Consider the following 24,237-nt stretch of genomic DNA (forward strand, 5'->3'; position numbering starts at 1 on the left):
TGATCGAACGGTGAGGCGTGGTCGGGAACATTAAGAACAATTAATGGAAGGGGCGGAAAGGCAGCGTGTCACGCGATGGGGAAGTAAGCTGGCATGGTATCCTTCCCCAATGTTTGTCGTTAGGTTCATCTCTGTGTTGCCGTTTAACAGCGACAATACTAACTGCGGAATATGTGCGCCAATCAACAAGTTGCACAAAACGAGAGTTAAGAATTCCCGCGTTTATGACGAGGCTTTGCTCCCTGTTATCTATAAGAGAAAATGGCTACATGCGCATGAACGAACTACGAAAGAATACCGTTAAGGCTGGTCGGTCGATGTTCGTTCAAACAAAAAAGCGCGCAACAACGAGAAGATAAGAAATAAAGGCACATATTCAATGACATGTCCGTGCTATTTATTTCTGTCCTGTCCGTGAACGCTGTAGTCTACTAATGAACACGTGTTATCGCGTTCAGTACATCCGTGTTCAGGTACTTTCCAGGACAACCTGGGGTCGCTAATGTGCTAAAGTGACTTTAGAGTGCTACGACGTTAGACTAGGTTCTCAAGTGGCTTAAGCACGTTAGACGACGCGCAAGGGCAACGCGCTCGAGGTAGAAGTAGAAAGGGCCTCGCCACACTTTCAGCAGTGCCAAATAGTCCCTATGCTTTAGTTGCCCGCTTTCCTCGGATGTGTTGTGCTTACATCGCTTATATCGCAAGACGATAATGCACTGGCCCACAAAGAGCGTGAATTCCCCTGCTTAGCGTCGAGGGCTTCGTCATGCATGGTTCACCTCTGCTTGAGCTTCAGCTTATATATTATCACTTCGTGATATAGGCACAGCGTATAGAAAACCAACGAAGGAAAGCGCAGGTCAACTGGCTGTGGGAGGGCTGTGAAGGTAAGCACGAATTGAACATGAGATCGCATCTAATAGAAACGGAATGAAGAACGTCTACATTGGCGCACTAACGGATCCACGTTGATAGCGAAGGTGATCTCAACTGTCGATCCCATGTAATGACCAGGTGTCTCTGTTAATCAATTACGTCTAATACTTGATTAAAGAGAAGACCACATTGCATTATTCTTGGCTCATGGCCTTTGCAACAGCTCTCTCTTGCCCCCTTTCTTTTCAGTGGATTCCTGTTGTCCTTCAATGTGCTGAAAAGAATGAGGAATCTCAGGGGTCATTACCTCATCGTCCTGTGGATCATGCTGATTCGTCGTTACATTCGGTAAGAACATTCCAGTGCTGTATGAAACGAGGCAAATTTGTTTCATGGTATAATTTGCACGTTTTTATCGTCCGCTCACTGAAATATTCGCACTTGGAGAGCGTCCTATAGCTACAATGGGGTTTCCCAAACATGCACAAAACGGCGTGCTCACAGAGGATAATTTCGTCTGTAAAAGCGAGAAAAATGCAGAAAACCTACCAGAAACAGCCAGCAAGTATTAGTGAGAGTTCGAAAAGTGCTCTAAGGAAACTTTACTTATTGAGCTCGAACTAACTTCAGAAAAGGGTTTTACGGCTGTACATCGATAGCATTGCACGCACATGTTTGGCGACGCTTTAGTTTATGGTGGCTCGTCTCAATTGGATACACCAATACCATTTGCCTCTCTTGGGCGCTAGCAACATATTACTGAACGCGTAACTGCATTCATCTAGAGGTGGTAGCGTGTGGATTAATTCCAACGACTTGCCTTTGTCTCCATCGAGAATCGCTGTCTCAGAGATGGTTACTGAATGCGGGACGGATCTCACTACTTGTGTTGCGCTTAAAAACAAATCCCATATATAGCGCACACAAACCAATACGGAAAGGCATGCAAGCACACACAGTAAGCGCTGACTTCCGAAAAACCAAAGTAGTTGCAGTAGAGTACGATGCATGCATTGCCGATGGTGCGGGTTTGAAAATGCGATACATCTTGAATTGTACTTTATGCAGCTGCTCCGATTTTCTTTTTATTGTGTTCTCTGCTCAGGGAAATACCTATCGCTATATTGCAAAAAAAAAATAAAATGCTACAATTGAAGGTTAACGCAGGTTGTGTGTGATTGAATTAATTGTGCGCCTCAGCTTTCCTTCTCGTTTGTTGTGAGATGTATATCACGACTTATAATTTGCCTAAGGACACACCTTATGACAGCAGAACATCCACTTAAAACATAGTCCGCATTAAACAAGTTCATACCACGTCAATTGCACGAAATACATAAGCTGTCGGCCCACATCCTAGTTAGCTCACCGCAGTCGAACCAGCCAAAAACAACGAAAATCTGTTACAATTGAGCACATGTAATTTCGTTCCCTTGCTGTTAACTACTTAATTTGATTCTATCGCCTACTAATTTTGATTCTGAGAGCGCGAATGAACACTCAACAGTCCTCTGCAAGTTAATCAGACAAATTATTAGCATCTAAACACTTAGCGAACCTACTTAGTTACCCCATGCTTTCTCTGCGTTGCAGAGAAAGCCCTCTCAGTCTTTTTAAGCTTAATTTTGTTGGCCGCATTACCGTTCCTCGTTCTTTTCTTGCTCATTTACACGGCAAGAAACGTGGCTTCATTTGGATAGAAGAGCACATCGCGCCTCGACTACTCGTAACAGAGCGGCTCATTCTCAGTTTCAGCCGGTGAATACTTAACGCGACTGGCAATGCGCGGGCGGCTAAGCTGCGCTCGCGTCTCGGCAGCGTCGTTTCGTAGTTCTCGGAACAGAGCAAAAACGTAGGGATATGGTACGCAACAATGGAGACAGAAAGCCCTCTGCCGGCAGCGCCAGTTTACTCCCTGTTTGACCAGAAAATTAAATTTCGGTGAAGCTGAAGGGTTAAGCCTCGAGTACTGCGAAAGCCGCTCAACTCTCGACTAACACGGGGACAGAAAAGATACAAAGGGTTGCCCGAAACAAGCTGCTCGCTGCATGGGCTCACGTCTTTCTCTGAAGCTATCTTTCTGGCCGTGCGTAGAAGTTTCTTGGGCACATCGCCGCGGGGCAGTTCGCGCTGCCGCCTGTCGCAGTGAGCCCTTCAGTTATATAACCGTAATCAGGCTGTCTCTAAACCACGGTGCAGTACGAAAGGAAGGCCAGATCGTCAACGGTGATGACGACTTCTCCGCTTATCGAAACGGTCGCCCTTGACAGCCGCTCAGAACTTCGGCCGTGAAGGAGGCTTCGACCTACATTTAGGTAACGTCGCCGCACGACGATAAAGCCGACACGAGTGCACGAACGGTAAGGAAAGCAGGCTTGGCATTCCTATGGAAAGCGGTGCAAAGAAAACACTTCCGTGTGTAACTACACGTGCTCAGTTACGAAGGAGCTGCCTTATCACCGAGACCGACCCGCAACGCAATTAGAAGCATGACCCAAAAGAAAACTTTCCGTTTTCAGTTGATGCGTAGCCAGGGGTGCGAACTAAAAATGCACAATTGAGGTCAAGCTTGTCGCTTTTTTTTCTTCCCTCCGTCCACATGAACAAGAAGCAACGCCGAAAGCGCATATATGTTTCTGCATAGCAGACGAAGGCTACCGCCTTTTCTCCGAAAAGCGCTTGTGGGGAAAGTTAGCTTTTGAAGCGTAGGCGTTCCTGATCCGTCGAGACAACGTATAAACGCATACATGTATGAGAGCTTGCTAAAATACATTTCTTTCATTACCTGCACCAAATAATGATTTCCGAACTTACCTACCACTGCAGAGCTGTTTTTGTGATCTCAATAAACCTTCATGAATGCGATAAAGATAAGGTGTTGTCCTGGCCTGTGCAACGGCAGATACGCATCACCTTTCGCTGCCAATCGACCTAAACAGCCGCTTCTTGACCTACTTCTGACTGCCAAGAAAACACGATTCAAAACTGACCTGTTTTTTTTTTTTTTTTTTCCTATTCAGAGTTCAATAAATCGTTCGCCAAGGCGATAACTGAAAGAGAAGACGATGGTTCTTGTTGGTTACGAAAAGTCACTGAAACACAAGCCTCGTTTACTTGCACACGGCCAACATGCGCTCAGCTCACTCAGTGTGCCAACCCCGTGCACTCTGCGCACTCTTATTTACACGTTCAAATTTCAAACATGAGTTGAAGCGATGAGCATGGGAGCCGCGTTCCAAAAGCGGTTTCGATTGGTGAGTAGAGAAGACTCACTATTCGAATCACATACAAAGCATGCGGTAAACTCGTTGCGGATTGGTGACCCAACACGAAGTTGTTTGCCGCTTGCGCAGTGCAGCCTTTCTTAGCGTTGCATCGCATGCTAAGGCTAACGTTTTACTCTATACTAAAACTATCTAATTAACACTGCCGTTGACCGTAGCGAATACTGGTCCTGGTCCTGTTTGCTTCTCGCGTCGCAATAAGCGCGAATTCCTATAAAAGATAAGAAAACGAGATTGCCATGTATGTGTCTGTTAAGGAATGGTGGGGGGAGTGAGTGCAAAGGGTACTTACATAGAGTACCTATAGGGCCACGAGAGGTACTGTCAAGTACGGTAGAGTTCCCAGCCAGTTCTTTGAATAAGACTCGGGTCCGCGGCATTCGCTTTCGTGTGCGCGCATTACGATGCCAGGAACCCCGATCCCCGGGCGGTCAACGCAGCGACGGCCGCCGGTCGCGTAGTTTGCCTTTTCAGCGTCGATGACGGCGACTCGATCATGTTCTGGCGACAGCCGCGCAGGCCCCTCCCCGCGGCTTTTGCTTTCGGGCCTGGGCGTCTCACGCTTTCTCCGAAAAGCGGCTTCAGTGCTCGGGGTCGCTGTACGGCTCTCGAGTGGTAGCACGGGTTTTCGTGAAGCCGTCCCAAGGACAGCTTCGTGGCTTGTATGAGACGAAGCTCGCGAAGGCTTGCATCCATCAAAGTATAAGAAGGATAAGCATGCAATACACAGTGACCGCCTCGATTTCTTAGACCCGTTACTATTACAGAAAATTTTAAAATTAGTGAGAACTGGCTGGAAACTCGTTCTCGTGTCTAAGATGTCTCCGTGTCCTTTCTTTTTCACCTCGCGTGTGCGCGCTGCCGGTCGCACCTGTGGGCACTCGAAGCCATATGCAGCCTGCCGGAACTGCCCTATTTTGTTTGTTGTTTTCATCTTTTAAGTGGCACTGAACACTGAAGAATTTTTTTACCGATGTAATGAAGGGAGGGCTTCGAAAGTTATTGAATATCAAACATTTTTCTTGTGCGAGAAGTGGTATTGCAAGTAGGAGAGGGGCTGGATGGTAAACAACTGATTGTCGCACTACGACATACGTCATGTATTTGCTCAGAAGTGATGACATTGTTAGCAGTTCTAAGATATGTAGACCTAACTTCGCATAAATCAAACTAGTGAGCCGGCAGGCAGCGTGAATATACAGCCACCTTAGTTGAATCGCATCAAGTTATCGAGAAAACAAGGAATCAATTGATCCCCATGCTCGCTCAGTTTTCGGTACTTTTGGGTAACGACAATTTCGCTTGAAGAAATAAGTTTTTTATCTAGAACTTAGAGATACTAGAAGCGGCCCCCTAGCACGCAACCGTTACTTGCATAAGCCTTCATTAGGACACGGAGCATTTAGTAGAACCCTACATATGTGCAAACTACGCGAGAGCACCATGTCATGTCGCTAGGAATTTGGTCACCAAACGTGACGAGGACTCCGTTGTAAGCGTTCGCGCCAAAATTACGTCGATGTGACACGAACTGCAGCCGGTTGAAACAAAAGTATGCGCACTACTTAGCCCTAAATTGACGCGTTTCATTCCGTGAGCATTGTACAGCTCAACAAACGCAGTAATGCGCCATATTCAGCCACATTTATATATTTGAGAGCAGAGCATAGCGAAAAGTCAAATCATATTTAAGATAATTAAACGCATAGTCATCCGTTCGTACTCAAACTATCAAATATTACACCCGTTCTGGAGCTTGACGACAGCTTTCAGTGCTCTAGGATTAAAAAGGGCATTTTATGGAGCTTTTTTTTTTTTTTTCACAAATCTAGCCATGGTGAACTTGCATGGCCCGCTACAGTAAACCATGGAAAAATAAACAATCACATAGCTTGATGTAAACTACCTTTGCCAAACAACAGGCTTTGAATGCGTTAGAGACATGCCACATTTGTCCGACTGGCAGCCACCAACCAATAATCGCGCCTAAAAAGGAAGGGCAAGAAATTGACCGTCTTCAGCGAGTTAGCAAATTCCTTGGACTTGTCCATGTGATTATGACTTACTTTGCTTTAGAGACTGGCGTTGAGTTTAGTAATCGCTGACTTCGTCAGATACCTCCTTGAACTCGTCAGAGATCGGCTTACCACTCAGTAAACACAACATTATATGGCGTCGTTATTCAGGCGCAATTCTCAAGAAGAGAAGAGAAAGAAAAAAGCTGGCCTTTTCAAGCTCAGAGCGCAATAATTAATAGTTTCGAAATAAGCAAAGCAGCTGTTTACTCCTGCTACTTCCGGAAGTCATCCACGAACCTGTCGCGTTTGCATACTACGTATTTCTGACGCTATGCTATGCATACGGGCACGGTAAGCAATAAGCGATGATGCAAGCGCGCGGAGGTATAGTTTGTTGCGTTTTCACGTAATAACTTTCTTTCGTTTATTTCATGCCTATTGCTCAAGGCTGCTAGCCCACTCCCTCGTCGACCTTACGCGTTCGGCTCGCTCGTGTTTCTCATTTATTTTTATTTTTTGATCTTTTCGGAATTTACTGTTGCATATGGAGCGCTAAGAGGAGACACAGAAAAAAAAAAATAAAAGACCCTATAGACTCATTTCACCTCACGCCATGGCCGTGTTGAATAGGGCTAGATCCTGCTAGTATATGCGGCACCTCACCGCGTTCGCTAGACCCCCTCGCACTTTTCCAGTGACGTCAATGATGAGTGAGCGGATAGCGATCGGGAATTTCGAGTTCTGCGCGGTGCGGAAATAGCCCGCGTTTGCACGCAGCCGACCAGGCCGTTTTGTTTTGGACAGTGTCGGTGTGCGCGATGTGTAATGTATTAACGAGCGCCGAGAAGCCCAGCGCAACTCCTTGCGTGCCTACACGAGGGCGTCGAGAACTCGGGCGCGCTATCGCGGGGCCGTCTACAGATAAGGCGCCGTTACAGCGGGGCCCACTGACCTGCGCTCTCGACAAGGACAGTCTCCACTTCCGTGATTCGTATCGAATGCAAATTGATTGCTAGATGCGTTCACCGGATAAGCTCTCTCTTTCACCGCCGGCGCTTTCGGTTGCAGTTCGCACGGCTTGCAACGGTGTGTGCAAGAATGCTCGAGCCCTCACGCGCGCGCTCGGCGCTTTCAGATTTTGACGCGGGAATTCTTCGCTGTGTTTACAACCGTCACCTTTTCAAAGAATTGATCACGCAACGGGCCGGAAATGTGCGGGTGTTCGCTGCGCGCTGCACGAACGTGGCTGTGTCTTCTCTCTCCTTTCTTTCATTTTTTTTTTTTATCGCCGTGTGCGCTTAGACAATTGCACTCACCGCGCCTGCACGACGGAATCCTTGAATCTATAACCAGTGCAGCCGGCTACGGTGAAGCGTGTTCTGTGCCCTCCGAGAACGGCGGGACAAAGCGCGCGCTGTAATCGAAGAAGATGTAATCCTTTCGAGTGTCTTCGACACGAATTGGACATAAATGCGAGACGGCAGTGAAACGTGGAGTCGTGAAACAGCGAAGAGGACGACTACGAGAAGAAAAAAAAAATAGAGAAGGAAAATAAGGATATATGTGAAGGACTGTTCAAGAAACACAGCTCACACGCCAACAGACTCGCGCGTTGCTAGACGGAAAGTGCGATGTATCGTTCTCGACTGCATTTACCCACAAATGCCTCTTTTTGTTTAAAACGTTTCGACGGGTGAACGGATAAGAAATTGAAAGCTCGAACAGCCCCCACGCTGCTCATACCTTTAGACATTTTCGGTCGATGTATTGCATCAAATTCCTGGTATAGTCTTTATTTTTTTCGGTTGAAGAAACGTCAGAAAAAAATTGAAAAAGAACGTCTACATTCCGCCGCACTTTCTGAGTACTTTTTTTTTTCTCAGTTGCTTCTAATCATGGAGCTCTTAACAACAGCGCCTGCTTTGTGGACTGGCTGTCTTCAGCAATGCAATTACAGTATGTCCCCTCAATTTGTTATATCAAATATTTTATTATTTTCCACTTATCTGTCGATCGCAGATTTAGTATATACACCCCGATGTCTGTTACCCCAAATGATGTGTTGCTGAAAAAAGTGTTCTGTTGTTTCTTAAGGGTTCAGAAGTAATTACATAAGCGCGGCGTACAGCAATGTGGTACTATAGTGTTTCCATGACAACATAACAAAAAGAATAAGAAGTACCTGAGAATAGAAAAGAAAGAAAGTAACGGAGTAAAAAAGTTGCAGAATAGGAGAGAGAAAGGAAGAGGGAAAGGTAGGGAGGTTAACCAACGACGTGCACGGTTGGCTACTCTGCACTTGGGGAGGGGGAAAGGAGGAAAGACAGATAAGAAGCAAATAATAAAAATAATAAAAAGTGCGACAAAGCATTGCGCGAACAAACTTAAGTAGTGAAAGCAGGAAAAAAATAAGGTCACCAAAACTGCTTAAGCCCTTAAAATGATCGCAGGACTTGAAACATGAGAGAATAAATTGTCGAGAGAATTATTTAAAAAGGTTGCACGCAAGTGTTACTTCTTCACCACTGGACACATAGCCGCGACATACCGTGATATCGTTTGTGCGAAAAAAAAAATATTTTTTTAAGCTCGTAAAAACTATACTCGCGGCTAGAATACTTCGAGCAAGTGGGCGCTGGTGCGGATAAGAGTACCGCACCGAGTTTCTTGGGCGCTCTTTCTAGCTGGGATTTGTTTCCTTTATGATCTGCTGTTCTACAGAGAAGGGGGATGGAGGGGGGGTGTAGGCAGGTATGCATTATCTCAACCTCTCCGCCAAAGCTGCTGCAAAAGTCAATCGAACAGAACGGCGCCACGCGATGGGCGTCGACCCCGCAGCATGGTTTGCAAGCGCGCTACGGGGGCGCGACGCGCCCACATTGCTAGCGGCTGACGGCGGGGCGGACTCGCTTTGCAGGCTGACGCTGCCCGTGATGTTCATGGTGGGATTAGGCTTCGTGCTGAGCATGTGCATACGTGGACCGGCCTTTTACGAGTTCCTGGGACACAACGACGAGCGCTGCTACGAAACCTGGTGGATGGTGCTGCTGCACGTCAACAACTGGCAGTCCTTCCTCAACATGGTGAGAAACGAGGGGGATCGCACTTAGGCGACGCGTGGTTCCCGGCGCGTGTGGGGTAAGCGAGAATCCCGAACGGCGCGCCCGATACTTGGACCGGACGCACAAGGTGGTGGGATTAGGGGGCTCACGTTACTGGGAACTAATAGCGAACATTGAAGTTGGCTTTCCCGTAGATCGAATATGGTTGCTCAGTGAAGCTGCGCTTTCAACCTGAGGTGTTTTAGCCACGATGCAGAGAAAACGCGCGAGTAGCAAGAATAGCCAGCTCTGTGGATGATAGGATGCTACTGTGCTCGAACTTCTTTCCCTAATCCCAAATGCCATTAGTGGCTACTGGCTTGCGTTCCATATTCAATGCATGGTAAGCCTTCGAGACTTTAATCGCAAGGCATTAATGCGCGCATTTAATGTGAACGGGTTCGAGAAATCTGCTCTGGCCCATAGGCGGACTACATTTATTGCGAAGTTACTCAGTCAAACAAACCTGTGGGAGCAATTAGACCTCTTCTCCATGTATTATTGCTGTTATCCTATACAATTGTTACTAGTTATTTATTTTTGTGTGTTATAGCATTGATCTTTGTGTCCTTGTTGTCATCGTATATCCATTAATACGCCCGGGCTGAAGCAATATCGTTTGCCATTTGGAACAACAAATTGATCCTGGCTACAGGAAAGTAGGAAAAAAAAACACGCTCAGTGGCAGCAATTATTATTCCTTTACTTCGTGATCTAATATTTCAATTATGTCACTAGAATTAGCACAATGTGTTAAGAGAAGACCTCTGAAATCACTAATTTTATATGGCACACATTGCTTTCTGTATCATACCTGAGCGTTATCCAAACGCTACTCTATACCGAGCGTTGAAAGTCGCTATACTTTTTTTTTTTAATTATGGGGTTTTACGTGCCAAAACCACTTTCTGATTATAAGGCACGCCGTAGTGGAGGGCTCCGAAAATTTCGACCACCTGGGGTTCTTTAACGTGCACCTAAATCTAAGTACACGGGTGTTTCCGCATTTCGCCCCCATCGAAATGCGGCCGCCGTGGCCGGGATTCGATCCCGCGACCTCGTGCTCAGCAGCCTAACACCATAGCCACTGAGCAACCACGGCGGGTGCTATACTTCGGCAAGATTTTCGTTCGCACTAAGCTTTCACCCGCATATGAGCGGTCGCAAACGGTCACATTAACTAACGACGTCTTCCCTAAACCCCAGAAGGCGTCGCGGAGCCGTCGCGGAACTTCAGGTGTGTTGAACTTTAACACGTGATGAATGTGTCGGCATTCCGAGAAGCGCCACTCACGCGGCGCGATTTCCTGGCGCATCTTTAAAGTGCTGCGTTCGCTTTTTACTCCCACATGCAGTGAGAGAGAGAGAGAGATTAAAAAAATGAACGAATGAACGCGATAAAGAAGGGAATTATTCAGCTCCCGCTCGTCCCTCTCTACATACACAAACTGAGCCATCCTGCTGGCGCCAAGGAGCGCGAGATCAATCGCCCAACGCCTCAAATAATCCATTACCCACGTGGTGGACCAACAGGCGCGCCTCCTCGCGGCTCTTCAGGTGCGTCATTCAGGCGGCACGAAATTACTTGGAAACGAAGCCGGGCTACGGGGTGAGCTGGGCCCCATAGTCGTCCACCCTCGCGGCCGTTTCGATCGTGCGCGTCGAGCGTGAAATTGAGAAATATCGCGGAAACGCGGCCAAATGCAAAGAAATTAGGCTGCCCGGCGGGTGGCCGCTAGGTGCAGCGCCACAGTTCGACCCCGCGAGCCCCTTCCTTGCGCGTCCTCGTTTTCCTAGAGTCGGCCTCTCCTCCCGGCCGTTAATGCCGTCGTAGGGCGCTGGAATTATAGCCCCGAACAGACAGCACTTGCAGCTAGGGTCGCCTTCATCCGTTTCCAGTATGCAGCCACGCGTTAGTTTGTCGACGACACTTTGTAGGGGAGGCTTTCCTTCACGACTTCGCTGCTGACATCTCACACACGGCGAATGATGAGGCGCTAGAGAAGCAGCAGCAGCTTGGAAGAGGAGGGGATTGAAAGTAGGGCATAAAGAAAAGCGATACAGTCTCAAGTTTTCATAAAAGGCACTCTCCCCCTTCCTGTATTGCAAATGGACGTGAAGTATTGTTTAATAGCGCTTCGTCATCCCTATAGTGTTATTTCCCGAGTTGTATTTGCTTAGTTTGCTTTATTAAGAACGCAATAATTAATTAATTAATTTCATAGCCAGGATCTAGCTGGTCAAACATGAGAAGTCTCGAATTTTCGCAGAATTTGTCAGCGTAATTGGTTATTGTACTATACAAATATTGAAAAAAGAGAAAGGGCGGGGAGCATTGACCCTGGAAAGAGAGCAGCAATCGTGCGGATAGCCCATGTCACTTCTTACGATGCCGGTTGTTTCATAAAATGAGTTCTCTAACTATATGCATCAACGTGAAAGAAAAAAAAACGTAAATATTGTTAATACAACTTGGGAATTCATCCAATAATGCTGCGTTGTATCACCATAGGGGCAGACGTGTCAAGAAAAAGCGTAAGTCGTGCAGAAGGGCGGTGGGGGGGGGGGGGGGAGGAAGAGGGGGGTCTTTCATCCATAACACAATGGTTACGAAGATACGGCATTAGAGCTGTTGTCGAGAACCCCTTTTTTCTTTTTTGCTGTTTCAAGTGGGAAAACTGGGACCATGCTCGAACTTTGTGTGAGACATCAATTCCGAATTAAAAAAATTATCACCCATTTATGCTAACTCCAGCTGTTTGTAGTCAGTAATTATTCATGGCACCATTTACTTCACGTCAGGACCCGTCTTCACAAAACTTATCTTGCGTAAGAGCTGTCTATGATTGGATATTGCCGGGGCGATCCTGTCGCTATCAGGAATATTGGGTGGCGGACGTCCGAGTGCTGACCACAAGGGAAGCTTACACAAGGGAAGTTTTAGGATTACGGGTCCCTGTATTAAGGTGCTATCTCCATTTACTCACGAGTTATTATTATTGGAAACTCCCATATGCTCTGCACCATAATCATGTTTGTTCCGAGTGTCAGTAAATGCGTCAAAGTTACATAATTTTATTCCAAGGCGCTCCGGACTTCAGTGAAAGAAATTCAAGATGATATGACTCTTCGTGCATACTCTAGTGTGGCGGGGCGGGAGGAGGCTCGTATTTACAGAATAATTAAATATTGATATTTAGTGAACCGTCAGTCGTTTCGCTATTTTTTAAAATGAATAATTGTATAACTTGTTAAAACCACACGATCTTGTTAACTATTGAGTGCCGACATTATGACGAAGAAGAAGCTTTTCCTTCACTATTGCTTACGGAATGCGGCTTCTCGAACATCCCGTCAAACATGGCAGTACTTGCAAGAGCAAAGTGGTCGTGCGTGGCGATACTCTGCTGACTGAAGTGCAATGGATTTGCATTGAGTAAGTGAAGGTTAACCAATAGAGCCGCGCAGCTCAAAGTCTTCAATTTTTTTTTCCTTGCCACCTCTGGACAGAGCTGGTAAATAGAAGTTGCTTACGCCAATGTGTCCATGATGAGTGAAATGGATATTATAGAACTCTCTAGGACAACGCTACTACTACTACGACTCCGACGGGATGTCGCTCTTAACGATATAGAACTAAACGGGGAATAACACTAAGGTGTATCAATTCTTGTATACCTCATGCGGATAGTGTAACTAGACGTTTAGGAACTGTTCCAAATGTTTATGTGCACGCAGTCTGCCTTCTTAAGTTAAAATAGGACTGTTTTATGCGTGCCTGCATCACAGGAGACTAGCGTTTCTTGGAAGTCTTCGCGATTGTTTATATTTCATGAAGTGAATGTGTCAACGTTTTACGCAAAAATATGAAGTGAATATGTCAACGCAGAAATTTGAGAGACCTTTAGCGGTGACATACTTTTATAACAAAAGTGTTCCCTGTGAACAAAAAAAGATTGCTGGCTCTCCCGTTATCGAGAGTAGATGTCAGCATGAAATGGTTATCGGCAGAGCAGATTGGTTGGAGATGATACTATAGCCACAATCTTAAAATGGCTTTATTGTCACATCCAGGGACAGGAAACAACGGCGTCCGTATGGCGTCTTTTGCTGCCTGTGTTGCCGCCGCCTTCAACCGATTTTCCTTCTTCCAACAGTGCAGCGCACTCAGCGTCTGTCGCTACTTTTTCTTCTTGTCGCATCGAAGTGGTCGGCTGCAAATGTGCGGCCTTAGGTAGGCGGCCGCATATTCCTGGCATTCTCGGCACAGTCGAGCAGTCTTCTGCTCTGGCGTATAACTCGCTGAGCGATCGGTTTCCGGAAAACGCTTCCTATCTCTCCTTTCATTGCGCTGCGTTGCTCGGCTTAAGCGTTTGGGACGGCGACCTCACTGAAATGAAGAACGATGCAGAAGCGCATGCGGCCACGACGCGACGCAGGCCTGAAAGCTTACTGAGCTGAAATGAACTTGTTTTGAATTGAAGCTCGTTGCAAGTCTCGTCTCGGCCATCCGCGGCGCGCCCGGCGCTGCCAGCTTCGTCACGCAGCGTGGCGCCATCTTCGAGGTGGCGCAAAACCCGCGCCGCAGAACTCGCGTGGCGCTGGCGTTGAAACGAGCACAGGAAACCTTGTCTCAGCGCCAAAAGATGACAATCAAGTATATAGTGACCTGTATCTGTTTTTTTAACGTCGCTATTGTAAATGACATATTAAACTTCAGCGTATTAGAAGTTACAGCTTAAGTGATATTGTGAACAAACATTAGGAAGAAATCGGAAGCAATATTTTTGCTTCTAGCGTTTGTAACTAGCGTTTGTAATGCGGTCCTGGACAAAGGGTTGGGGGCCAGAGGCCGCATTTTCTTAAGTTTTGACTGGTTGCCCGGATGATCACATTTTGTTCTCGCCACGATGTCCGGATGTTCCCGCTCCGTTCTCGTCTTGAGTGCCCGGATAACGGCTCTGGATTTTGGCTCAAGGTCTCTCGAAGGTGACGGACAACGGGAGCTAAAAGCATTTCATGCTTAAAACGAAGTAGAAGCAGCAAGCGGAACCATAGAACTTTCCGGATCTGATCTTGGATTCTTTCGCACCTGTCTAAAATATTTTCTAAAATTTCTAGCTTTGTAGCAGACGTTTCACCGTTCCTCTTAACAGGGAGCGAGATAAATTTGCAATACTCATGAGCTATACTAACCAGTTAACGACCAAAAGGTCTTAAAAAACGAACCCAATAGGAAAAACTTGCTCGACCCAACGTCGGACAAGTATACGGTGGCCAACCGTGGCATGTGTGGTCCTTGCTTGGACATTTCGGTTGGGCCATTCTTGGGGCCTAACATCGGCCTTACATCGGCCAACATTTAGGGTGCCGACCTAGGGCCGATCATTGCTGCCAACCTGGCCGTCTTGAAATCTAGCAAGGCCCATGACTATTTGTAGGTCAGCCCATGTTCAACATCAAACCAGGTATGCCCCCTGACAATTCAAGCTTGGCCCATGTCTGGGTCTACATCAAACCTAGCATGGTCCACGACAATTTAAAGGTTGGTCCATGTCTGGGCCTACATTGAACTTAACATCCAAGTGATAACGATGACATCCTATGGACATCTTATGGATATCCACTGTGTTGGATGTGTCAAATACGTCCTGCGGACGTCTCTCACATGACCGTCTGGCTGCATTTTCAGTGTCTTGCGCACGTCCCTTGCATGTCCGCGAGGGACATCATATGGACATGCCGCATGCATTTTAGACATGTCAGTAACTATGATACAGTGTTCGTCATAATGCCTGTTCTGGTCGCAGAACACGCTGTGCGACAGATACAACGGGGAGAGTACCCACGCATCAAGAACAGATACATTTTGTGCACACGTTACGCGCGCTCGCAAATATGAAGAAGTGCAGCATACTGCTCATTCTTCTAGGCCTTCCACCAAGGGCAAGTGACTCATTGAACTAGCTGAAGTTTTGAAGTAAATTGCGTCAGAAAATTCGCTAAGTACGACTTGTCCACGAGTTGCAGACACGATAACTTCATATTGTTAACCGAAGTTATCAGATTTAGATACATTATGCGGCACACTGGTTTCGGGAAAGCAGAATACTGCACTCAACAAAGGAAAGAAAAAAACTTATTCGTATAATGAAGGAGAAAAAAAAGCACTTGTCATTACAGAAGGTTATCACATTTATTATTCAGTCAAACCTAATATAAGTCAGCCACTTGCGAAAAAGCCTCATGCTGGGGTCGAAAGGCGCGAAATTGCTTTTGAATGCACCTGATACAGTACTTTGGCAACATACTTAGGCATGACGCAGTTTTCACTTCGCATACCAAGCTGTCGCGGCCGGCCTTAGAGAATGTCATGCAGCAACCTAGGTTCCACGTCTTCTGGCCACTGCTGTGCCTATGTAGTTTCCAAACAACCTTGGCCTGACTTTTTCCCCTTCTGTGGCTAGCAACGGTAGTTGGAAGCTGACCTCCCCCCAACAGTTTTCCAATCGTCGCACGTCGGCCGATTCTACTTGGAAAAAAAGGGAAAGAAAAGGGAAAGAAAGGCACTTTCAAACGAGGCATTGGAACACTGCGAGGATTCAATAATACACTTTGAGTCGTTCCATTAACTGGCACTTCTCAGCCCCGTTCTTGTCAAATCAAGTCCTTCTCGCATGCAGGGAGTGCCCGCGGCACAGAAATACAAAGGGTGGGCAGCTGACGCGCCCCTCTCCTAGACCCCCTTCTTTATTCCCTGCGGCCGCAATCCGAGCCAAGCTTCCTCCGCTGTCAGGCATGACGGTGACGCCGACCGGAGAAAAGCGCGCGAGAGCCCCCCGGGGGACACTCGAGTCCCGGTAGTCAGCCAGCGGAGCCCCGCGTATTTATCACGCGGTTTTGCCCCGGCTCTTCTTCGGAAACGGGGGAATTGCGCTCTGCGCCCAGGCTTCCCCTATCCCGGATACACCAAGTGCGCTTCCTCTCCGGGCCAACCGGTGACCGACCAGCTGCAACAGCAGCAGCCATGCAGTGGGCTTCGAAACTCGGGGCACGGTACTGAGGCGCGCTCGGCTTTTTGCGGCGCCGCGCCTTTTTTGGACAACTCCGCGCGCGCGAATGCGACACGGCTAGTAGCTGTAATTGTCATCACGGGCCCTCGCTTCCACCGCTGCAGTGAGTGACGACTGGCTCGAATGGGAGTCGACAGACACACGATCCGTGATCGCAGATGAGGAGAAAAAAAGGGAAATGAGAGGCGGTAAGCGAGCAATGGCAACGTGGAAAGAATGACATAAGAAAGGCAGACTGGCTTAATGAGAGGAAAGAAAGAAAAGAAAAGAAAGAAAGAAAGAGTTTCGCACAATCCTTCAGCATGCTTTCAGGGCCTTGCTCCGGACGACGAGTCGAACGAGGGTCTTTAGGAGGCTTAGGAAAAAGATGGGCGCGGGAGGGGCCAGCGCTTGCAGAATTTTCCCGCGCGCGCGGGCTTAATTGTGCCCATAAAACCTGCTGCGCGCTGGAGCGGCGCCGGGCCCGACGGCAGAGCCTCGCAGAAGTGCACGCCGCTTGAGCCGCGCCGCTGGAGGAAGTGCTACAGCTGTTCGGCAAGTACACGGTTTCAGAGGTTAACAAGGGGCCTTTACTGGGCGAGGCTTCGCGAGGTGCAGGTCGAGCACGCTGCTGCTTTATCATTCTGCCACTCGCCACAACGTTTTTGCCTTCGGCACATCCTTTGGGGGAAGTACACAACTTGGTTTCTGCTCTTACTTTGCTCCTCCTCCTCTCTCTCTCTCTCTCTGCATCCTAAACGAGAGCATTCTTTTTCTCTTTCTTTTCTCTGTGGTGCAGCATCGGCAGCCACATCGCACAATATCTTGACAAACAAAACGCGCTTCGTGCGCGCGTCGCAGCTTAAGCGTAAAAGTTTGCACCCGACATAAATAATAAAGGTCGCTCAAAAACACCTGATTCCCCGATGTTGTGAATAAACGCTTTTCTGTATATTCTCGAAGAATGTTTCATTTACTGCAACTATTTACTTTGAGTGCCTAAAACTGGAAAAGAGGAATCGTTTTTCTTTTTCTCACGTACTACCAAGGCTGGGTGCTTAACGGCAAGGCAAGGATACCTTCTTAAATTTGAGATAGAGCCTTATCGTTTTTAAGGCATGGTGTCAAATGATAGGCGCTCATTAGTTGAAGAAATGTTTTCCATTGGGCGTCATAGGTCGTATAATTACACTTTAATGTTTGCGCTACATAGAATTAGTTAACAGTAGGATTTATCGTTAACAAACCGGTGATATGTATAGGGAAGCTATAATTCAGGGATCTAATTGACGAAGCTTTGGTCTTAAGTGCTGTTTTCTGTTGGCAGGCTGCCTTCGCAAATAACCCGACCTTGTGCTTGGCTGGCCTCTACTCATACGAGGACTTCTAGTGTAAGCGCTCTTTTGTGTATACAAGCCAAGAAAAGCTTAAGGGAAATGAAAACGAGACTTGCATGCTGACGAAAGCGCAGGTGTCGTACGTACGAGCACTTATGCATTCTTCCATGTGTTATGCGCATATTACGAAACAATTTTACTTTCGCTTTCTATATATGATATTATTGCGTAGAGAGAGATATAAACGGGATGGAAAATGCAGAGAGGTTAACCAGATAAGAGTCTAGTTTGCTACCTTGCACTGGGGGCAGGGTAAGGGGAAATGAATTACGGAAAGAGTAGGGGGCCAAGAGAAAAAGCTAAGAATAAAAAAAATGTATGGAAAGTCGTGAACGTCCGTGAGAATTACAGTCTCGCCAAAAGCTCCTCGAACGTAAAAATTTCAAAAGTGCCTTCACTGTCTTGTGGTGTGACGACTGTACAGGTCGGCGTTCTAGGACTGTCAGCTCCGAAAGTGGTCGGTCGTTAAGACGCGCCAGCGCGGTCGCGAGTGACTGCCTGTGTGCGCTGTATCGGGGACAATGACACAGAACGTGTTCGACAGTTTGCTCGTTGCCGCCGTGGTCACACGCAGCCCTATCCTCCCATCCGATGCAGAACGGAAAGCAAACGACTTCGTAAATGCGACCCCAAGCCACAATCGAAAAAGTACCGTTGTCTCGGGTCGGGATAGTCCAGGTGGAGGATGAATTTTCAGGCAGGGGTCCAGTTGATGTAGACGTGTGTGCTGGAAACTAGGTGTATTCCACAACGATTGTAAGGCATCATATGCAAGCACTCGAAGTTGCGCTGCTGCATCTGTTCTCGACAGCGGGATAGGCTCCTACACGATGTCTTTATGAGGAGATCAGGCAGTTTCACCGGCCTGTTCATTACCCATTATGCCACAGTGGCTAGGGAGCTACTGAAATGTGACGTCGTGTCCTTGCTTGACGAGGCGATGACGAAGCTCTCGGATTTTTAGCAATAGTTGTTCGTAGGGTCCACGGTGTAAGGCGGAAAGCAAGCAATGTAGTGCTGCCTTAGAGTCGTTGCAAATGCTCCACTTTTGAGGTGACTCCTATCGAATTATGCGTAGTGCGCTACGAAGAGCAGCAAGCTCCATGGCTGTCGATGTAGTCTGGTGCGATGTCTTGAACTTCAACGTGGTGACTTTTGCAGGAAAAGTTACTGATCCTGCAGAACCGTTCACGGTGGTTGAACCATCAGTCTATATAAGGGTATGATCGTTGTATTGTTCGTACACAAAGAGCAACGAAAGTTGCTAGAGAGCTGGTGATGAGAGTTGTGCCTTTGATCGAATCCCTGGTATTGTCAGTCGAACTTGTGGGTGAGCCAAGCACCCAGGGGGAAGCAGAACTCTCGCTGCAGCTGTGTAATCTGATGACAGGTACACACGATAAAGCAGTATCGTCTGACAAAAAGGGGCACGTGGTCGGTCTTCTGGCAGTGAGGCGAGATAGTGGAGACAGGTGCGAGCAAGGTGCCTGACGTGTGCTCTGAGCGCTTCCATAGAAATGTCAATCTTGGCTGGGTAGTCATGCGCAATTGCAAGGGTTTCGGATATTGATGTACATCGTGGCAGCCCTAGGCAAACCTATAAGCGCCTGGGCCTGAGCACTTTCGAATGTACGGATGTTAGTTCTGCAGGTAGTGGTCAGCACTGCCAAGAGAAACAGCGTCCGGAACAGTTGCATCATCACGTGTAGTGAAGTATCCGAGGCTTTTCCTCCAAAAAATTTGAAAAGATGAGAGATGGCTGTCAGGCGTTTCTCTAGGTAGGCCACATGGGGACTCCAACAGAGGTCACGGTCGGTGATTGCCCCTAGAAACCTATGCGTCCTTACATGAGACATCATTTGTTCATCAATGGATATGGCCTACGAAGTCATTGGCTTCCAGCTAAATGCCACCAGTGCCCATTTTTCTGGAGAAAAATCGCTTCTCGGCCTTTTGGCTAAGATCAAAGTGTTTCTGGAGAAATTATGAGGCCTTGTTCCCTAAGGTACGTCGATATCAACGTCATCAATTTTTGCAGTCTTGCACGCACTTGAGGACGCATCACACCAAATGACCAGACGCAGGTGTCATCGGCATAGATTGACAACTTCACCGTATTTGGTAGACGTTCTATGAAACCAATGAGCACAAGCTTGAAAAGTGTTGGGCTCAACCCACCACCCTGCGGTACTCCGCGGTGTGTATAATGTTGAGAAGTTGGGCCGTCTACGGTATTGACAAAGAGAGACTACATATTTAAATAACTTCGTGTCCAACTATAGAGTCGACCGCCGAGGCCAACCATGTCCAGAGCCTCTAATATACCCTCATGCAGAACATTGTGATATGCTCCCTTGAAGTCGAGAAACATGGCGACAGATAATCGCTTACACGCCTTTTGATATTGAACGTACGTAACCAAATCTATGACGTTGTCAATGGAGCATCGGTGACGTCGAAAGCCAGCCATGGCATCTCGGCAAACTTCATAGCGTTCAAGGTAATATTCAAGTCTGGCGAGGATCATTCGTTTCTTCACTTTCCCAATGCAACTAGCTAGTGCGACTAGGTGGTATGAGGTAACCTCTAGAGGAGACATGCCATGTTTGAGGAGCCGTACCAGTCGACTGGTACGGCTCCATTTTTGAGGAACGTCTCCATCCTGCCAGTACTCATTGACAATGTACAACAATTCACTTCGCGCTTGTTAACCTAGGTGGCACAATATACGGTAAGATATACCACATATTTAAATGGAAACATGCCCGCAAACATGTCCGCGAACAAAAGCAAACATGTCCGCAATAGGCATTAGTAAGAGGCGATTGGAGGATTGGTGGAAGAAAAGTGGGGAAACGACAAAAGACGGAGATGCACAAAAGTACAGTTCGCAATAGGGGATCAGAAAATTTGGGCGTGGTAGTTCATAGTGTTTTTTTTTCATTGTTAAACCTAGGTAGGACATTAGGCAGTGTAATAGCAAGAGCTTGGTGGCGCAACCCACCGACCCCCAAAGGGAACGCTCATAACATCCATCCATCCATTCATACCATCTGGGCCAGGTGATGACGTCTGATTACATAATGCAAGTGCCGCGTCGAGCTGTTGAGTGGTGAACGGCAAATCCATGTATGAATCCCGTGTGCCTGGAACGTAGTTAAATGTACGAGAACTTGTGCCCGCTGACTGGCCTGCAATCGTAGCACAGAAATCTTTCGCTACATCGAGGTCTTGTCGGCATTGGAAGAGCGCTAGGGCCTTGAATGGGAAGCATTGTTCCGGTATAGAACGTATGACCTCTCACCGTTCTCCATATTTAAGACAACGGTATACGGGGGTCAACGGACTCACAATATCTTCTCCATCGCTTGGATTCCAGTTCATCCATGCGCCGTTGTCTATTCTTCTCAGTGCGACGGGCTATCCTTAGATCGTGAATGGACTTCATGCGCCGGCACCTTCGTTCAGCGCGACGACGAATCGCGCGTTGTCGCTCCAACTCCAGGTCGAATTGCGAGTTCTTCGGTGAGCACATGAACGTGCCTATAGCAGTCTGCATCGCTTCTTGAATAGCTTCTTGCAGTCCAGAGGGGAGACCTTTCTGACAAGCGTCCTCCAGTAGGTTTTTAAACACAGTCCAACCTATTCTTCGTAGTACGTTGGGCGGCTAGTGTTAGACATCCCGTAGATCTTAAGGTAAGTGGGAATGTCATCGCTCCCATGTGTCTCAATGTTCAAAAACCATTTAACGTGCGTGGCAAAGTTGGTTGATCCAAAGCTCAAGTCCAGGCAGCTGCTGTACACCGTAACCCGTAAAAATGTAGGACTAGCGTCATTCAGAAGCGAGAGGTCTTGATTAGAGACAAATGAAGCGAATCTTCGTCCCGCTGCGTTAACTCTTGAGCTTCCCCAAATGGTGTAATGAGCTTTAATGTCCCCTGTGATAATACAATGACCTTGAAGTGCTTTTATTATGTCTTCTAGTCTTTTGATGTTAAACGGGCGTGATGGAGATAGGTAAGCACTTACGAGTGTAAACGCGAGCTTCCTATTTAAAAAAAAAAAAGCGTATACATGTTTTTAAAACCGTAAAGGCGCAGCAGGGGATGGCTCAGGGACAGCTGATTCTTTTCATGCCGGCCAGCGCACGGCATATGGTATAGTGTTAGTCGTGTGTCAGCTATACCAGGTATACCACGTAACTTGAGCCGAACATCAAAGATATGCAAATGCCACGTAGCTAGGCATAACCAAGGTCATCGATTGTGGTTACTCAGATGAGCTATGCATTCCGCCTAATTACATAATTAGTCTTAATTAATTGATCAACTTCTCAAATATTATAATTAGATTAAAAGTGTCAACGACAGAATTCTAGAGCAACATGAAAAACTCCCGATAGAGCTTTATGTTGCTCAATACGTGCCACATAAAGTCTTTTGCTAACCATGAGAGAAGCCCGCGAATACAAGCAAATGTGTCTCGAGCGGCCACTCGCGCGGCAATTTTTCGTGTATTCGCGGGTTTCGTTCATACTTAAAACATTTTTATGTAGCACGTACTGAGCCACATAAAGCTGCATCGTGAGTTTTTCATGTTGCTCTACAATTTCCTCATTAACACTTTTTCATTTAATTAAGACATTAGTTATTAATTAAGTCTAATTGTGGCAGCAGGCTGATTGTAAAAAATAATCTGAGTATCTCCAAGCGACGGCAAACAAGATTACTTTGGTTCTGCCCAGCTACGTGACATTTGCGCACTTTTTCTGTTCGGCGCAAGTTACATGGGACACCCTGTATAGCGACCTGCCTAGTTAGGCGCAAACTCAACAGGCACTCAACTTGCTTTTCCTTTTTTTTTTTTTGAAATCTCTTTTCGTTCCAGCCTTCCAAACTAAAAACAAGCTTTATGAGGAAGTATTTTGAGTGATTAGGGCAGGCGAGCTGGGAAGTGATTGGGGTGATCCTTTTTTTCTTCGAATGCGTCAGCTGATTAACTAAGAGATATGAAGTCCCACATGAAAGTGTTCTTCACCCAATTATCTTTCTTCTTTTTTGAGGCAGCGTTAATGCAGCTCTGAAAAAAGAAAGCCCACAAACAGCTTCTTATTGCATTCAATTAGTATGAGCGTTTAATGAAGATATAAAATCACGGCAGAACATTTGGTAGACCATTGCGCAGAAATAGTACTTGTCTGGCTAACATAATTATGACAGTTAAGAGCATTTTGACGCGAAAGTTCTCCACTGAAGCTCTAAACAAACAAATGCTTCGTTTTGTTTCATTCGCAGTGCAACCCGTTTTACTGGTACATCAGCGTTGACTGGCAACTCTACATGGTATTCTGTGCGATACCCCTCATCATGATCAGGTGAGCTAAATCATCAGCACTTATTAAAGTCCTGCACTGAAGCAAATGACTAAACATCGAAGGCCACTGAAGCGATTAATGTTTGCATGACGCGCGAGGTGAAATGTCCATGCTTCATGGTGTCGTCCTGGCATCGAAGAAAGTGGTCGCATTGTGCGGACATGATAAAAGGCCACTAACTGTGACTTCCTTTCGTCGTTAGCTTTTATGAATTGCTATCTATTTCTCCATTTTCTGTTTAGAGTGCTGTCATTATTTTGCGAGTTACGTTGTCGCTGCGAACTGAGTACGAGCATTTACAATTTAGCTTGATCGCCATTTATTGCCGCATTCGCCCCCGCCATGTCATCACTAACCCGTCAAAGCCAACGCCCAAAAGCAAGAACAAGTGCCGTGATATTTTATTCATTGTAGGAGAAATAGTGAAGGAGAAAGCAAATGTTGAAGCAAAATTTGTCCATCGCCGCGTAAACAGAGCCACAAAAGTGACGAAATTCGGCCCGCTATAATCAGAAAGCCCGCCAAGAAGAAACAGGACGCCCAGCGGTGCCAACTTTTCTTGCGCGTTCGAGCGAATAAATGTTGTCATATCCTTGGACAAGGAAAGCCCAGCGCGCCTTACGCTTTCACGCTGTTCGCCGAAAGCTGTCGGCCTGGACGACTCCGGCCTGCATCGCATCAGCCTAACTGCATTACATGCGCGACGTCCGCCCTTGGCTCAAAGTTTTGCGGCACTGCTCCCTAGAGCAGAAGAGAATACGAAGTGTCATGTGCGACAAGAACGGACAACATATGCAGAATATGTTTAACTCCTGATGCAGCGACGTGAAGAAGACCGACTTCTTTTCTTCGACTGTGGTCACAAAGCAAAAGTAGGCCACAGTACGACCTTGAGCAAAAACCTCGCTGGCTTTCCCTTTTTTCGTTCTTTCTTTTTTTTTATGACGAACGCATCGATGCCTTTTCCGCGAGGCCTACTTTGAACAGCTGAATCTCGTCATTAAAGACGGGAGTAAAGAACGATCATTTAGCACATCTTCACAGGATAGCCTAACAATGTGTTCGTCATAATGTCCCAAAAGATTAATATGCTAGAGAACCAGAAGCGATGCTAATTCTTTTCCCAAAAAGACCT

The 24,237-nt window shown here is 46.9% G+C and overlaps 1 protein-coding gene across 1 annotated transcript in view; it reads left to right on the plus strand.

Moving 5' to 3' along the window:
- Positions 1-24,237, plus strand: part of LOC126545736 (O-acyltransferase like protein-like) — a 51,676-nt gene that overhangs the window by 14,012 nt on the left and 13,427 nt on the right. Inside the window, exons 8-10 of the mRNA XM_050193688.3 lie at positions 1,126-1,224; positions 9,096-9,261; positions 23,023-23,102. Coding sequence (XP_050049645.2) covers positions 1,126-1,224; positions 9,096-9,261; positions 23,023-23,102 — 345 coding nt within the window. The remainder of the gene's footprint in view (positions 1-1,125; positions 1,225-9,095; positions 9,262-23,022; positions 23,103-24,237) is intronic.

The sequence above is a fragment of the Dermacentor andersoni genome, chromosome 1 (genome assembly GCF_023375885.2).
Source record: "Dermacentor andersoni chromosome 1, qqDerAnde1_hic_scaffold, whole genome shotgun sequence".
Classification (NCBI taxonomy): Eukaryota; Metazoa; Arthropoda; class Arachnida; order Ixodida; family Ixodidae; genus Dermacentor; species Dermacentor andersoni.